At 39.9% G+C, this 17,601-nt stretch overlaps 1 protein-coding gene across 1 annotated transcript; it reads right to left on the bottom strand.

The window, feature by feature from the left end:
• Nucleotides 1-1,679: 1,679 nt before the first annotated feature.
• ptbp1a (polypyrimidine tract binding protein 1a) lies at nucleotides 1,680-16,794 on the bottom strand. Its single transcript, XM_084914799.1, has 16 exons — nucleotides 16,725-16,794; nucleotides 15,887-15,940; nucleotides 15,608-15,638; nucleotides 12,309-12,369; nucleotides 11,989-12,161; nucleotides 11,443-11,589; nucleotides 11,027-11,200; nucleotides 10,015-10,125; nucleotides 9,643-9,823; nucleotides 9,446-9,523; nucleotides 9,120-9,277; nucleotides 7,643-7,676; nucleotides 6,456-6,548; nucleotides 5,972-6,188; nucleotides 5,663-5,740; nucleotides 1,680-5,386 (listed from the first exon to the last, which is right to left on the bottom strand). Exons 1-16 carry the CDS (start codon nucleotides 16,730-16,732, stop codon nucleotides 5,254-5,256), a joined length of 1,731 nt encoding a protein of 576 aa, XP_084770925.1. The 5' UTR covers nucleotides 16,733-16,794; the 3' UTR covers nucleotides 1,680-5,253.
• Between the last annotated feature and the right edge of the window lie 807 nt (nucleotides 16,795-17,601).

The raw sequence follows: 17,601 nt of genomic DNA, 5'->3' as shown, positions 1-17,601 counted from the left end.
GTGGCCTTTATGTTTGCCAGGGCGTGCTTGATTAGAGACCGCAGTACTAATGTAAATAAATGTTGCCAGATGTGGTTGAATTACTACGCCACATGGTTTCATTTAGCCCCATGCACATGGGCACTGGCGGGATCAAGCAAGGGACACCCCAAGGGTCTGTATTTGGGAAACAAATGGGAGGGGAGGTGGGGTATGATTACACAAATTGCACACTTATGTTTAAAGTGCACATGCAGTGCACTTTCTGTGTGCTTTAGACAGTGCAAAGGAGTTGAGCAGAAAAAAAAAATAAAATAAAGGCCTTCTTTGGTGTCGAGTAACTGGTGAATCAGAGCAATCTCGGAACAAAAATGTTCTGCATGACCGTTTAAAATTAGATCAAAGCACCATATTCTGTGAGCTAAGAACATTATGTATCTACATTTGGATCATCTTACTTTGAGTTACCCTTCCACCCAAGTATGTAATGTCTTTGTGTTTCTGTATATTCCAAAGAGGTTTCTGTGCACACAGGTCTCTGCTTCAAATTAATCTTAGTAGAGAGTGAAATGGAAAAATGCTGCAAGCAAACTAAAGTCTCTGAGGCAGCATCAAAAACATAGGTGGACATAAAACGTGAGACTTGTTGCAATTTTTAATGACTTTAAACATGAAAATGCAAGTTTGGGATAGCACCCCAATGCCAAAATATCATGCAGATTTTTCCCCATTTGGGCTGTGCTCATCAAATATTCCGACTGACATCTTTCTTCAATATGACCTTCAAGGCATGCTTTTCTGCACAATGTAATGGCACGGGAAAAACGAGCGTGAAATTCAAACCAAGCTGGAGCTCGCTATATTTACGATTGCACTCGATGAGCTGCTGGCTCTATACAACAAAATCCAGGTCTCAGCCACAAATACACACCACTGGGCTCAGTTCTATTCTCATTTGTCCCCCCCCCTCCAAAGGCAAGGAAGAGCTGAGGTTAATCCTCTCCGCTGCTCTGTAAGGAAGTAGTAGAAGAAAAAGGAGGATAGCGAGACAAGGAAAAAAAAAAGGGTATAATGCCAGAAAGCCATGGGAAACACTTGAGATTAAGCCACTAACTATTGACATTGTGTGAGTGGCAGGTAAAGTCACCTCTGTTCAGAAACCTTTGAACACCACCAGAGAACAAGACCTCCCCCTAGTGGCCAAAAAGGTGTACACCTAAAATTACTCACAGGGGTTTGGGGTTCACCTCTCCCCGCATCCCAGGGCACCTCTGATAAAGCATGGATGCCAGATATGCTGGGCAGCTATACTCCAGTTTTTTCTTAATTATTAACTTTATGAGATACAGTACCTTGGTTTCCACAGCAACACCCCTCCTTCCAGAGTTACACCCGCTAAACTTCAAAAGGTCAAACGAGAGCACAGGAGGATTACTCTGAATCAGTGAGAATAGTGAGTATCCGGCACTGCATCCCCAATTAACTCACCACAGTTTCATCAAGGAATTGTAACAGGATTGCGCTGAGTCCAGATGAGCAGTCAGTCAAGTTTAGATGGGATGAGTATGAAGCTGGAAACGCAGTAAAGGACAAAATACAACCCACAGCAGTAAACAGGATGAGAAATGTTGAAAATGTTACAAGATGTTAACCGGTACAGAAGGAAAGTGAGGAAGAGACAGAAACCAAATGAGGCCAGATGAAAGAAAGAACAAACTAAAGATTTATTGAAGGCAGCAGAAGATGCAAGAGACAAGATCAGAATGGCAAGGGGGGAGTGGGGCACATACAGAGACACTTCTGTGTTCATATAGGTTTAATGTCTTTGTGTTACAAAAGTTTTTTTTTTCTGTTTTACAGCTCAGGAGAGCTTAATAGGTCTGTGCTGTTTTATCAAAATATACATGTTTTGAACGTATGTGGATATACTCCAAATGATTTTGTGGTACAAAAACATGAATATATACAACCATCAACCCCCTTCATACAATACCCCCACCCCCCATATAAAAAAGAAAAAAGAAAAGTAAAAGCTTTTAACAAAATTGAAAGGCGTACAATTTTTCTACACAACATCACAGCTAGGACTGCGGTTCAATTAAGTATTCATTCTAAACAATCTCTACCAAAGTAGGCTCTTTGTAAAGTCAATCAAACAAAAGGGGTACAATATACAGTATATGTTGTTAATCAAAAGACAATTTAAATTAATGTGACTTTTTCCAAAGCATCTGAGGAATAGAAATTGGAACTGCCTCGTATTTGTTGTAACGTGGGGGTGAAAGACGAGACAAAAAAAATACTCCTAAGAAATCAGAACGCTACAAAACAGCAGGGGTAGAACATACTTTGGTCCTTAACAGCAATAACCGTCTGCAGCTACATGAAGCTTTGTTAAATCATGCATAAGAATCTTACAAAAATAGAGAGAGCACATCTGTATCTGGTCCAAGACAACAGTGGTCAAGGCTGTGGAAACTGGTGCTTGAGGCACACAGGAATGTGACAACGTGTAAGACTTCAGCGTGGTGGATCTATTGTTGAGGAAAAAAAGTGCACTAAACACACCTGACTGTGGCATAAGTGTACACAGACAGGGTACTGGGTGAGGACTCTCTCACCCTGCAATTCTGGTATCATAAATTTAAGGAAAAAAATAGATATACTGGGGTTTCAAACACCATTCAAGACTGTTATTACCATCAATTGACAAGTGAGTCAGAGCTGCCCTCTCACAGGTATGATTACCTGAATATAATGGGATAAAGGCATCTTTGTAGACAGGCTAAGATACAAACACCTGAATGAGAGGTAAACAAAATCAACTAATCGTGCCTGTTTCAGCCTTAAATTAAAAACTTAAGGAGTCAAGGCACTGAGATAGCAATCAAACCCAGCTACTACAAATAGCTATCAGTTAAGCTTAGAAGTGATACAAGTAAATTTTAACATTTAAAAGAGATAAATGAATATATAGGTGTCCACATATATATATATATATGAACGTAATGTGGTTAAATGAGGCTCCAAACAACTGTCCTGAGGACTAAGTGATAGGAGACTGTAAGACAAAAAGGCTGAATACAGCTCTACACCTGCAACGATACACCTAACAGAGCTACATCACCTAGCAAGGATATTAAGCATCTAACTGACTTACATTCATAGTTTCTAGATACATATAATGGGGCTATATGCATACAGAGATAAACATTTGTTGTTGTTTTTTAAACAAGAAACAGAAGATTAAATGAGCCACTTTTCCCCATTTTAACAATGCTGGTACAAACCAAAGGACAAAAAAATAAAATAAAAATTGAGAGCCATACATTACCAAATTAAGCCAGAACAAATCTGTCTGGAACAAATTCAAAGTAAGGCACAAGACTGTAGAGAGAAAGACAGCGAAAGAATGCATTCAACCAGACCTCTTTCATAGCAGTGATGTTGTTATGAAATAGGATGGTGTTGTTAATCACATTAACTGTGGCTCTGCACTTAAACCTTCATTAATATCATTAGTAACACTTGTGTTTACTTCCATTTCACATTAAAACAGCTGCTGTGAAACAGGACTATTGAATAACTTTTGATAGTGGTATGGATCCCCAGAAGTAAATAGGTGGAAAGTCACACAGTAAAATAAAAATGGATGCTGGGAAATAAGTTTTATGGTCTCAGAGTCAAAACTTAATCCTTTGTCTCAAACCGTTTCACACTGGCCAAACAGGTTCTAAGTGGCATTTCAAAAAGGCAAACACACACACACGTATCTCAACACAACTACTGTAATAAAAAGGAATGCTGAAGTGTGTCTGGTGCGGATACAATTCATCCACATAAGCATACATCTGTGGCGGAGGGTGTTTAAGTGATTTGGTCTTAAAAGGACAGTTCAACAGCTGCCTCTACTTTACCTCCAATTTAAAAAGAAAATACAAACATGTTTCATTGTAGAATGTTGCCTCTTTCCCAGGACCCCATATGCAAACTTATGGTGGGGGAAAAAAATTATTAAATGTTAGACTGGATTTGATCCCGACCTCCTAATAAAGCTTTTATCAAGTTTTAGATGAATTGTTTCATTTGCAAGAATGCATGCGTTTCCATTGTTACAAGAGCTAGCAAGTGTAACAAAGCTTAAAGGACAACGCGATAAGCCCCTTTCAGACATGCAATCCCTTCCAATAATCTGACAGCATCCAAAGGTGTCGGGTTTGTGTTAAATGAACACCCTAGCCACTTAACCCACAAAAGCTGTGACAGCACTCTTACTAGGTTGGACCTTATGTAAGACTTTCAACACACGGGCGCGTGCAGTCACAGCATTATCACTGTGCATGTCTCTAGTACATCTGTTAGATGCACAGCTCACTAGAGAATGCCTTAAACAGCAATAATGTAGATAGTAACATTTTGCATATTTGAAACATCTATGAGAGATCTCTGAGTGTCTGTGGGAGGAGCGGTGTACAGTCCTATGATCAGCATTGTGCAACAAACACACCCTGCTCCTAGTGACAATGGCAGAAAGAATATTCCAAAGTGCGGTTACACCTTACTGGCATTACTACTGACAGTACTTGTTCACACAAGTCTTTTGCAGGTATTGTGGCTCTCTCCGTCATTGTTGTGGATTTGTGGGAACGAACGCTAGAGTTTAAGCAAGGAGTCTCTAAATGACAGAATGCTGTCAGATAAACAGATAAATTAAACGGGCATTGTTTAGTAAGTCATGAAAGGATGCCAGTGTACAAATTCAGGAGCTTTTCTTTTAAGGATAACGCAGAAGAATAGGTGTTTTTTTAATAACAGGCATTCTGAGTTGTCCCAGTGGGGAAGCAAAGGTATAATAACGATTACTGTGAAACAGCTTGTATTAAAAATAGGACCTACCTAAGTGGAGCCCTCATTAATACATCCCTGCTTTCCCCACTTTGAAAAGTCAATAGATCTACGGAAGTCATCTACCAGTTTATGTCAGTCATTTTTCTACACTTTAATTTAAAAAGCTTTGACATCAACTTAAGACTTTACAACATCAACCAACAAAAAATTAAGTTGTTCCCCCCCATTTTCTTAAGCTTAGAAGAGAATCACAATGAATAAACAATGTTGAACCTATTAATGACGGTGAATGATTTGTTGTGAAAGGAGCAACATTCATCAAAGAAACAGCTATAAATAGGTAATGGTGGCCATTTCCACTGAATGCAACCTCGAGAGTGGTAGCATTCAGATGGCAACAGACTTGGAGGATGAAAGGAAAGGCACTCAGATGGTGGACTTGGAGAAGGACACTCGAAGATGGTGGTTTTCCCCCAGATCGTGGTTGTGGAACTCGATGAGGGACTCTATTGCCTCCTCGACTGAGCCCATCTGAATCAGAGCCATCTTGCGATCTTTTCTGTTAAAGAAAAAAAAATAAAATTTGAACAATTTGTTCTCAAAGTGTAAGATCCAGCCCACTTGTGTGTGGGTTTTTCACCATTTGCTTTGTTGTACTCTCAAAACTAGGTTTAGTTCATGTGTCCATCAGACTAAAAAGGCCAACACTTTACAGCAGCTCTTGGTTAAATTGCCTGCTTTAAATTAAGGTTGTAGAGTGTTCTGAAGAAAGAAGAACTCAGCCGCAAAAAACAAACAATTTGAGAAAATTGGGGTTAAATGGACTAAAACTTACTGAAAGAACTTGAAGGCCTTGACTGTTGCTCCTGAGCTGGCAAATAGCCTCCTGAGATCATCCTCCACCACAGAAGGCCTGAAAGCAAAACAGCAGAGAAGAAATTAAAAAGCTTTGTAGGTTTATGTTTGTTTACTAAGCTGCAAGTTTCTGTTTCTGAAGTTGTAAAACAACAAGGCATGATTAAATATAAAAACCACCCCCTCCTCTACATACTTAGAAATAATGTCATGAACACCTGTACGAAAAAGATTAGTGTGCAAAAGGTTGCTGGGTTAGAGTAGAAATGACGCTAAGGTTAACACTCACGGTATGTTGGAGAGGTGGAGTGTTGCAGAGGGTGGAAAAATGTTGGAGTAGTTTTTGGAGCCAGGCTTCTTAAAACGGTGCAGTGGAGAGTTGCTGAAATCCTTTGTGAGGCCCTGGTCCTCGTGGCCTTCTCTGGGAAGCTGCACTGTTGTGTGTTTTGACAACGTCACACGCATGGCCCTGCCATGAAGACGCTGGCCATTCAGGTGGCTCATAGCTGAAAAACATAAGACACATAAACATGGTTTCAACACACTATTTTCAAGTTGTCTATCAAATTTGTTAGCACATTCTCCATCACTTAACTCTAAACAGCCACAACAATAAGCAGATAATCAGCCGTCTATCACAGGAGGAGCTGAATTACCCTTCTAAGCAAAGGCTCCAAACAATGCACAGTATAATAATGTGAGGAGGAAAAAAAAGATGAAAGTGATAGATCAAAGACAGAAAATTGTGTTTTGTAGGGCTGCAGCGTCGCTACCTAGTTGAGCCTGTGTGCCATCAGACATCTGGATTAGAGCATTCTCCTTTTTATTGAACAGGATCTTCACTCTCATCACATCGCCATACACACCTAAGGAGGAAGGGGGAAAAGCATCACAATGCAAGTCCAGCAAATGCTACACGCATCATGCCTAAACCAGGAGCCACACAGTCAATCACAGCAACAACAACAATTTAAACCATCAAATCAGATATAAATATTCACACTAAGCCTAAGGAAACAGTGTGATTGAAGTTACCGTTAGGCTATTCTATAATCTTTACGTTCAATTCTGCATGGGTGTCCTGTAACCATTGCTACATAAGCCCTCTTAAAACTAACTACACATAGATGCTAAAATTCCTTAAGAGGGGAGAAATCGTGATTTGAAGACAAAAATCAAAGATTAGTAAAATGAGTAGTAGTGATCAATTTGATTGCTCTACTGTGAAGATAGAGTTGATTACTTCCCAAACTTGAGGGTCTAAACAGAGACATGCAGAAATAAACTAAACATGCACATACCTACATTTGAATAACTGAGAAAAACTGCAAGAGAATAAAACTGTGACATAATCCTGAGATTATGACAACCCATAATCACAAAAAAAAAGCTGCAGCATTTCATCATTCTAGTGCAGCAGAGAGAGAGAATTACTGAAAAAAAAAAAAAAAAAAAAAAATCAGCATGTAAAAATGAAATTTGACCACTTTTTATGGCTAAATTTGGCTGGTGCAGAAGCAATAAAGGTTTGACTTTTATCCTCTTCTTTATGGTGATGCTTTAAAATTTAGATCGGCCTCCTGCCTCGTTGCCAAACAAAATCATTCCCACATTTCTATTTAGCGGGGCAATATTTACATTGAAGGGCTTTGCTCTTTGAAGATGGGAAAAGTGCAAATGTTTTTTGCCCATGGACAAGTATCATAGCTTTTAAAAATTAAATGAAATGCTGCAGCTTTATGTGGCGTTCTCACCATACTTTTCTCACACAAACCCACAACAACCAAAACAGGTCATACAAACCCTCAAACAGACACCCCCACCCGCCATAGCCCTGTACTCTGATGATGAGCCATCAGTGGTTAAAAATAAATAAAAGCCAACAACATGAGACAAGACATGCCCACCTTGCCAGGTAACAGTAGTAATAAAAAAAGGAGATGAAAGGATGATAACGTACCGAAAAGAATAAAGAGGCAGTGTGGCGTAACGCTCTTTAGAGACAGCAGGAGGGAGCAGCGGGGCAGGGGGCCAAAAAGGGGAGAGGGAACAGGGGACAGGGGAAAAGAGACGGAGCGGAGTGGAGGACAGTGGAGTGGAGTCGGGACATGTCCGCAGGCCACAGGCAGCGAGGTCCACAGGAAGGCCACAGTACCATGGAGGAAGGAGAGGCATGAGGGACGAAGAGAATGAAGAGAGGAGAGGAGGAGGATTTGAATAGCATAAGAGGATGAAGAGAAATGTGAGGATGGGGGGAAGAAAGATGATGGAGAGGTAGATCATGGCAAAAAAATAAAATAAAATAAAATGAAAATCAGGGTGTCAAAGAGTTGCCAATGTAGTGTATGTGTTTTCAATTTGTGGTGGTGGTGGGGGATTTCCAAATTAGGGATAATGGTAAGGGGAAGGAAAAAGGGTTGGGTGGAAGGAAGGAGGTGGTTACAGTAGTAATAACAGAGGAGTGACAGGAGGAGAGAGGGAACAATTGGTCATGGGGCGTGCAGTCAGTTGGCAAGATTTAAAGTGAGGGGTTTAAAAAACAAACAAAAAAACAAAAAAAAACAAAAAGAGGGATTAGGGGGACAGAAAGGAGAGAGAGAAAAGGAAGTAAAAAAAACAAAACAAGGTCAGTATACACAAAGAAATGTAGTGCTTCAGACAGTAGAACTGGCTAAATTAAAATGCACTGTCACTATGGGAACACTAGGAGAAAGAGAAGAGAAAAAAGATTAACAATGAAATACAGGAAAAAGGCAGAGACAATATGTACTTTTAAATTAAATGTCATGTTTGTTTAGATTACGTAGAGAATGATATAAAACATAAAATTCTGAGCATCAATTTTAATAATTCTCGAAGAACTTAAACAGAATCCTTAAATAACCAAACTAAGTGTATTGACTACATTAACTACAGTAAATGTAATGAGCTTAAAGACTACTTGTATATTTACACACTATTAACGAGAATAATGTACATGATGTGTTGCTTTAAAAACAAGACCAAAAAAGTAATATTGTCTCCCCAACAACTCAAGAATGATTTTAACTAATGGACAAAAATGAAGATATGAAATGGTAAGTTTTCTTTAAAGAAAACACAAAAAAAGAAGTTAGTTTTTTGAATAAACTTAAAATTCACAGTGAGCAAAGTGGCAGGGCAGAAACGCAGCAGGTTTGGTCAAACAGAGAGGTCCTGAAAGGGAAGAGGTTTTGACTTAATGACCCCCTTGTAATTAAAAATAGTGGTAAGGGTAGTTCCTCGTGCAATCACGTGAAGTGGTAAGACATGAGGCGTAAAAACATTCGTTTCATTTGATCAAGTGGATCCACAAGCCAAAGTGTAAACAAAAGGCAATGTAACTGTTGAATGAAGCTCAGCACTGAACTAAAACAAAAGCAAAGGTAGTAGAGCTGTTTAATAGCATGTGTACTGACCTCAGGGTTCAGATTGCTGACCAACAAGACATTGTGGCCCCCAGCGGCAGCAAGCCCTGACAGGCCAAGCCGGCTAGCGGCCGCTGCTGCCGCCGCCATGCCAGTGGGGCCCACACCGAGGGACGCCAAGGCACTAGGAATACCGGGTACTGAGAGACCTAAGAGCAGTAAACCACAAATTACTCTCAACTCAATGCAATCCGTAGATTAAAAACCTGAGAAATAATTTAATCATGAAGATTATCTGCTATATGTACGTCTGAATAAACTACTGAAATACAGACATTCGAATCAGAATAGCAGGAAATATATTTTTTTGTACTGACCTGCCTGCTGAATAGCAAAGGTTGGGGGGAAGGCATGAGCGCCACCATAGGGAGAGGCTGAGATTATACCTGGTGCAGCTATAACAACAAGATATAGAAGTAAGATATATTTTTTTTATTAATATAAATTAAAAGAATGACAGTGAAGTAAATCCTGCAAATTCTAATTCAGAAAAAAGAATGGACTACATTCTTACCAAACGCAGCTGCTGCCATGGTCTGGTGGTCAATGGAGGGCTGTGAATCTGCAGTCGGAAGGTCTGGTCGGGTGTAGTCCCTGCTCTTGTCGTTGTTGTACTTGACGTTGAGGCTGGTAAGCTTGGAGAAGCTGATTCTCAGAGTACAGCAAGCATTGTAGATGTTTTGCCCATCCAGAGACTAAAGAAAACAGCGTTCTGTTAAACTTGAGATAACATATCTGGTGTGTTTTTACAGTGGCGAGTTTAACTAGTGACGTCTGAGCGACTGTTCCCAAAGTGTACTAACTGCCCTATAATGATATTGCTTTGTTTCAAAATGTCCTAATCTTAGTCCCATGTTGACAAAAAAAGTAAGTGAACCAATCGTACCATCTTGGAATGCTGCGCTGTCATGGCATCAGCATACTGGATGAGAGCCTGGAACTGGTTGTTCTTGGTAAAAGTGATGATCTTCAGCACTGTACCAAATTTAGAGAAAATCTGCAGGAGAGACACAATTATAAAGGTCATAATTTTAACACACCTAAAATAAATAAGAATTTGAGAACTGCAAAATAGCTTTACACTTTAGTACTAGACAATGAGTTCTCAAATCAGCTAGCTGATTTGAGAACTCATTTGACCACTCACTATACAGCTAAGATTTGAGGGATGTTTTATTGGGTGGGGCATGCCCAGACTAGTTACTTAAAACTAGAGGTGGGAATCACCATACATCCCACGATACGATATTATCACAATACTTAACGCACGATACGATATTATTGCAATTTTTTAAAAATATTTTGCGATATTCAGATTCTGTACATAAAGGTAAACTTTATCAATATTCATTTTATCTAATATCAAAGTCTCACACTCAGTCTTTCTCTCATTTCAGTCAGTTTTATTGTTGACAAACTGAACGGTTTGCATTACAGTCTAGTTCAACTTAACTGAATGCAACCATCTGGTACAATTATAGCTATTCTGAACTATGCAATTTATGAAAACTATGCAGCCCATTCAGCAACTGAAGAATTTGAAACAAAATATAATTTTACATTAAATAAAAAAGTTTTAAACTTAATTAAAATAAAACATGTCTTAAATTAAAATAAGTAAACCGTCATGTTTATTGCTGCCAAGAAACAAGTTAAACACATTTGGACAGTGAAGGAATGTCAGGATTCTTGCTCAGAAAAAGGATCAACATGCTCTGAAGTCAGAGTTCCAGTCCACAACAACTTTTTTTGTAACAAAATATCGATTTCTGCTGTCCCTGTATCAATACATTATTAGCAAACAAAATATCACGATACGACACAGTATCGATTTTTTCCCCCACCCCTACTTAAAACATCTCTGACCAGTCAAAAAAAACTGTAGTAGCTGCCTTTACCTGGTGGAGTACATCCAGGGTAACAGGATAGAAGAGGTTTTCCACTATGACCCTGAGCACAGGGCTTTGGGCTGCCGCTGCTCCAACCATGCTACCAGCATCAGCAGAAATGGCCACACTTCCCATTCCTCCTCCATGAAGGGCATTAACTGCCTGCAGAGCTGCCTGGGCACGCTAAGGAGAAACAGAAATACTTCTCAGCATCAGTGGTGAAAGGATAGTACCACCGAGTGAATGTGTGCAGCATAATGTTGTAAAACAAAACAATATTTTTAACAAATGTAAATAAGTTATTCAATGTGCATTTTTTCAGTATGGAGCCAAAACTTGAATCCCAGCATCATGAAGCCTCAAATGCAAAACATTAAAATAAATATAAAGTGCACAGATCTGTGCCGCAGCTGTAAAACCCTTACCACTTGGTTTGGGGAGTTGTCCGTCTTGAGCTCTTTGTGGGTCGAGTACTGCATGTAAATGGGGTGGTTTCTGATGACAGGGGTAACAGAGGAGTAGTAGCTCACCATCGTCTGTGCACACTCCTCGCTGTTCAGTTCCAAGAATGCCTGGGACATAAACATAGTTATTTTGTTTATCCCATCACATACAACAAAGGTGACACCCTAATGCAACAAATTTAACATTCTCATCAATTCTTTCTATCTGTTATTAACCATTATAAATAACACAATTAACATGGTTACAGTATTACTGGTTATAGAACTACTTCAAAAAGAAAACAGGTGTTTCATGATCTGCTGTATTCCTCCAGGAAATCTTAACATCAAGCAGTGTCTATCTACCAACAAAGTCACAAGGATGTAACAAAAGGGTCATTGTTATAATTTTAGGTCAGGACAGAAGGATAGAAAGCTGATCCCTCGGCTCAGGCCTGGGAAAAAATAATTCAACCAAAACTGCAAGTCATACAGTTTGGTAAGCAGACAGGCAACTGTCTTTCCTACCTGGTTTTTCCCTTTCAGCATCAGCAGATTAGTGACCTTCCCAAAGGGCAGCCCCAGGCCAATAACTTCAGCCTCATTTATGTCGTTGGGCAGCTTGCGTACATGGACCACACGTGATGGAACACCAGGACTGCGGACGTCACCTTTGAATTTTTTGCTGTCGTTGCCATTGGCTGCAAGAGAAAACAGAAGCAGATACAATCAGGGAGGGAACAGGAGGCTCCGGTTCTTCCTGAATAATGGATTGATAACCATGGTAACACAAACACGTCAAGCACTTCAATAAAAAGGGGATTCACCCCTCCATGGCAACCCCCTACCTGAGTTCATGATATAGGGTCCGTTGGATATGCAGGAAGAAAAGAGTTCGTCGGATCCCCTCTGCAGAAGGAAAGGAAACAATGGTTCACTTCAGTGCGTTCACCCAATGAAGGCACAGCTTGGCAGGTGGAGAGCACGGTTCTCACATTACTAAGCTATTGTGTGATAAAGCAGGAAGTAATCTGATAACCAAAAGAGAACTGAGCAAACACACTTGAGAAGAACTCCACCGTCCTCACTAGGAGGAATCCAGTGAACTATCATGTCAGCAGGAATATCTGACTTCCCATTCCATTAAACGCCTTTTACAGTATTGCCAAACCTCAAGCCACTGTAACAATAGGCCATATTTTTTTTGAGACAATGTGCAATAAAACACAATTATGCATAGCACATTTAAGGTGGAACAGGTCGTTTTCAGCTTGAAGGACAATATTCAGTCAGGTTTTGGCCAAATAGCTGTCGGTGAGTACATCCCATCTTCTCATATAATCCATCAGGAGCAGGGATAACACACTGAAGCCCTTTGGATCGCAAGACAAGATGGGGACACTTCCAGTCCACACTAGACTACTGTCTGCCTTTTACAGACTCCCTCTCTAGTACATAAAAAGTGCTGTTTCAGGGCTGTTCACATGGTTGTGTGTTTGTGGCTGAGTGAGATGAAGTATTGCAGTCACAAGAAGTGGCTCAGCAGCATAAGCTCTACAACACTCTACAATGAAGGTCCTGTTCAGGCTGAGACTAGGGACATTGTTACGCAGCAGCACACACATATGTAGCCCGGGGGACTCTCTGGGAGTTGAAGAGCCCTGCAGGACTTTAACAACAACCAGTCATGCAGGTTTGCTAGCATTCTTCTTCACCTTGTGAATCTAAATAGAAGGTGGGGTCAGGTAAGCCTGCATACAAAAACTTATGAGACACAACATTTGGTCATGCCTCCAAACAGTAGAACAACACTGCAGTAAGAGTACTACAAGCAGTGGTATAAATACTCTGGCTTCTACACAGCCTGACAGAACTAATCAGTCTAAAACATAAATGAGTAATGGGTTAGTGTACTGTTTAGACTTATGATCCAAAAGTTAGAAATATTAATAATAATAACAACAAATAAAAAAATAAAATAAACAAGACAACACTGATTACAATGAACAGATGAGAATGGTGTGTTCCAATTTGTGGGAAGAAATTGGTCCCGATAATTCGGCCAATAGCAGACGCAAACCATGAGAAATGAAGGAAGTGGCTCCAGCCTGACTCGCTGGTTGTGGGCGGGCAGCGGCACACTTATCACTCAGCAGACTGGTTCCAAACAGGAAGAGCAGCAAGATGAGGTCTGCTTCCAGAGTTTCGCTAAACTTCCTCTGGGGAGACTGTAGGTTACTGTTAAATGTCGACTCCCTCCTCCTCCTTCCTCATTCTAATAATAACAACTGCAGAGCTAAGACAGTCCACGGTGCAGAGCAGGAGCATCAAGTCACTCACAAAATGGAGACTTGTGTTACAATTGAGCATTTAAACGGGATGTGTCAGAGTGCTTGCTAAGCCTATAGAAGAAAAACAGACCTGACCACGCATTTGCTTGTGAAGTCCAACACAGCCCAAATAAATATGTATCAACGTGTTCACTTCCTTTGTTTGCTTAGGATGTGGACAGAATAACAATAATCTTCAGAGTGATGACACACTGCTGGCAAACACACCAAAACTTCAGCTTCCTTTCACTGACAACGGCAATACTTTGAACTCTATTTTTAAAAGTTAACATGTAGCAGAAGCAATTTCTCTGTCCCATTCACCAAGTTAAACCTGGTTTGCATTGCATCAGCAAAAGAGGGAAAGGGACACATACTCTCCAACTCTACTGCAGCACATAGGGAAGGGAAAGAAAAAAAACAAACAAACCCCATTTTCATCTTGTAAGGAAACTAAACCTGAGGTGATTTATTTGTATGTGCCCTGCCTTTTGCAAACAACTTTATTTAGGGTTATAGGGGGTTGGCTGGTGTATTCTCTCAGGAAAAGTACAAAGGAGAGAAGCACAGGTATAGGCATGTTTGTTCACTATGATCAGCCTTCACACTTGGAAGGGGTAGGGAGCTGTGCCTCGCCAGGGTGCTGGAGGGGGGAGATTGGAATGTGACCGCGGAATGCCAGACACTCTGCCCAGACGGAATAATTACAGATTCCAGCAAGGCAGGGCTCCATAACTCGGTGTCATCATTACCGCAGCACTTTAAATCCAGAAAACAGAAGTAGTTAAAAAGAAGAAACAATCTCATCTGGAGTTAAACCCTCACTATTAAGCAGCAATCATTAAATCGTGTATTAGTGCACATGATGAAAAGAAACAGGCATTACTGAAATGAATAGAGGGGGTGGGGTGTGTCCCATGTATTGGGGGTGTGTATAAGAGAGCTTGTTCAAACACTGTAAAGACCTTTGGCTGGGAGGATGGCTACAGATCTAGGTTGAGCTCAATTAGTCCACCTACACTGAGCTGCTCCAGGCAATGTTACCAAGGATTACAGCAAAAACAGGAATTTTAACAACCAGCAGCATGCTGAAGAAACGGTGTGGTTTCTTCCTGTCAAGTCTGCATGCACAAACATTCAGTTTCACAAGAATACAACAGCTCAGTGACTAATTTACAAGTCCAATTCTTGCTAAGGATTTAACATTAGATAAGACTTTGTGGTTTTGTTAGAGCAATGATGGTTACATAGCCCTGTAACTGAAACACAACTGAGCAACAACAAGAGTCAGGGCAGAATTCAGCTTTCCCACATTCCAATAAGACCAACAGACTATTAAGGAACACACAAATAAACAACAGGAAGTTTCATTTCAACAGCCACACAGACAAACGGAGACAGAACAGAAAAACATTAAAGCCCCACCTCTGAGAATCTATGCTAACATAATTATTGAATAATCCGCTTCCACCGTCTTGCTGTAACCTCTGTGCTGACCATTCAGCTCTATTTCATGAATGTTTAAAAAGCAAGTCAGTCTTCACCTGCAACTTCATTACACATGAGAAAAAGCTTTGGAAAGGTATTCTGTATTCTGAAAAACACACCTTTGTACAATATTACACATTTCTCTCTCTCACACACACAAACCGAAAGTCACAACTATATATGTTACAAGACCATATTTGGAGTTAAAAACACTACATACTAATTTCAGCAAGTGGGAGTCATTACTTATGCTGTAGTAAAGGAGTGCAATACTGTAAAATAAAAAAGGAAATAAGCAACCAAGAGGAAGATGACTCAAAACTGCCTACCTTTGTGCCAGCTGATATGTCATGGACACTGCTGCAAAACAGAAAGAAAGTTCTCAGTAAGAAAATAAGGAAAACCATCCACAAGCTATCCTTAAGTCATTGTTATCAATGCGGCATAACATTCAACTGTATCGAAAAAACAAAAAACACACATACACACACAATCCTACAATACTGTTAGCCCAAAAGGAAAACAACTTCCTTATTTAAAGCCATAAAGAGCAACAGGAACCCAAATGAGTCATACACAAAGACAAAACTATACAAAAAATTACTTACTCAATTTCAGGGACGTAGCCGGATCCCAGAGGGTACAAGTCAGCGTCTAGGCGGCTATAACGGTTTAAAAAGAGATGCAAGTAAACTTGTGTGAGTTAAAAAAAAAAAAAAACTGAAAAAGAAAAACACCTATAATTACAACTAGACGCCGGGAGCGAATGCAAAGCTGTCTATGAGCTACTTTCGAAGTCCTTCAAACTTACGACATCAGACGATCAGAAGAGAAGGACACGTTCGAACTAAACAATACGCTATCATGTACCCTACTGCGATTAGATAACTCGGTTTAGAATTCCCCGATTCAATCAAATGTTAAGGCCAGACATCTTCAACATGGCCCTGGCGCTCCGCGAACAAATGAACGCGGAAATGAGACACGTTGCTTTAGCTAGCGCTCGAGTTCCCGTGAAACCAAGTTACAAAGGTACCGTTAGCCAAAAACTAATGTCCGTCGTAGCAAACAAGAGGCTATCATTGTCTTCCTTAAATAATTACAAATGTTCCTATCACAACTCAAATTAAGTTGCTCTTGCTTAGAGTTACTAACGTTTACGATAATTAAATAAATAAAATAAGTGCATTAAAACATTCACATTAGTATTGACTGTTAGCCAACGCTAGCGACGACTAGCAGCTGCTAGCTAGCTTACGTTCCTGCTAACTGTTGCATGTTTTGATGAAAAAAACTGTTTGAAGTTAACTTTTCTATTTCGACGGTTAAGCGAAGGTACTTCAAACATCACAATATGTCCATAAGCAACCGAAATAAGATAAGAAGTTACTCCGCGATCGGTTTGTCTTATAAATATAAGTGTTAAGTGTGGCTCTTTTCACTTACCCGTCCATTGCACAAGAAAAAAACTGCAGGTCTGAAGCGAAGGTAGGGCGGCAGACTTGCTTGATTTTCTTACAAAATGGCTGAACACACGGAGGCGAGCGCTGATTAGTCCAGGAACTTCCAAGAGCTGAAAACGGGCGGTGACCTGAGCTGCGATTGGACAAGAAGGCTTTCATTTTGTGAAAAAACCAGGGTCGCGGCAAATTTCCAGTGCATCGTATCACAGACTCTTTTAGGAATTAGGAGTTTGTTTTGGCTGCACCCAGATAAAAATACAGCCTAAAAAGTGTTTTAGTTGTACAAATCTACTCATACACAATTTCATCAAAAAAGTGTTTAATAGTATACCCTAACAATCATACACACACGGCTGTTAACACACTGTTAACAACTTTATTAGGTTAACACGTGTAAGGTTTATGGTGTCCTAAATTAATCGTACTGTCAATTGCCAATATCATTTTTATGTTTCTGTAATAGTCAGTCCACCAGTATGCAAGCTTTTTCAATGCTAAAATATATTGATATTTTTTACCAATAAATTTCAAATGTACTGTTCTACAGAAAAGCAGAAAAATAGTAGTAAATATTTCAATTCAGATGCCAAATTACAGTTAATTACTTGCATGCCTAAGAAGAAATAATTGTTTAATTATTAGCATCCATAAAAGAGCAGAGAGGACAGCAGCGAAAGTAAAGAGACTACATTTCTGAGTCAATATTGAGCCTACTTTGAAGGAAAACAGTAACAGTTAAGTATAGATCTATTGTCAGTATATAATGTGCAAAAGTAAAAGCAAAAAGGTGAAATCTCTCAGCTATATAGGTACTCTAATAAGTACCACACACACACACACACACACTAAGTTTAAAGTAC

Source organism: Perissodus microlepis, chromosome 19, assembly GCF_051167445.1.
Source record: "Perissodus microlepis isolate ML-2025 ecotype Zambia chromosome 19, ASM5116744v1, whole genome shotgun sequence".
In the NCBI taxonomy this organism is placed as follows: domain Eukaryota; kingdom Metazoa; phylum Chordata; class Actinopteri; order Cichliformes; family Cichlidae; genus Perissodus; species Perissodus microlepis.
Note: the sequence above shows the minus strand (reverse complement) of the source record. Positions and strands in the feature narration are given on the sequence as shown.

Coding starts and splice junctions, on each gene's coding strand:
- ptbp1a (XM_084914799.1), bottom strand. Junction 9,524..9,642: donor CATGGCAGCAGCTGCGTTTG/GTAAGAATGTAG, acceptor TTGTTGTTATAG/CTGCACCAGGTATAATCTCA. Junction 5,387..5,662: donor AAGGCCTTCAAGTTCTTTCA/GTAAGTTTTAGT, acceptor TTTCTTTAACAG/AAAAGATCGCAAGATGGCTC.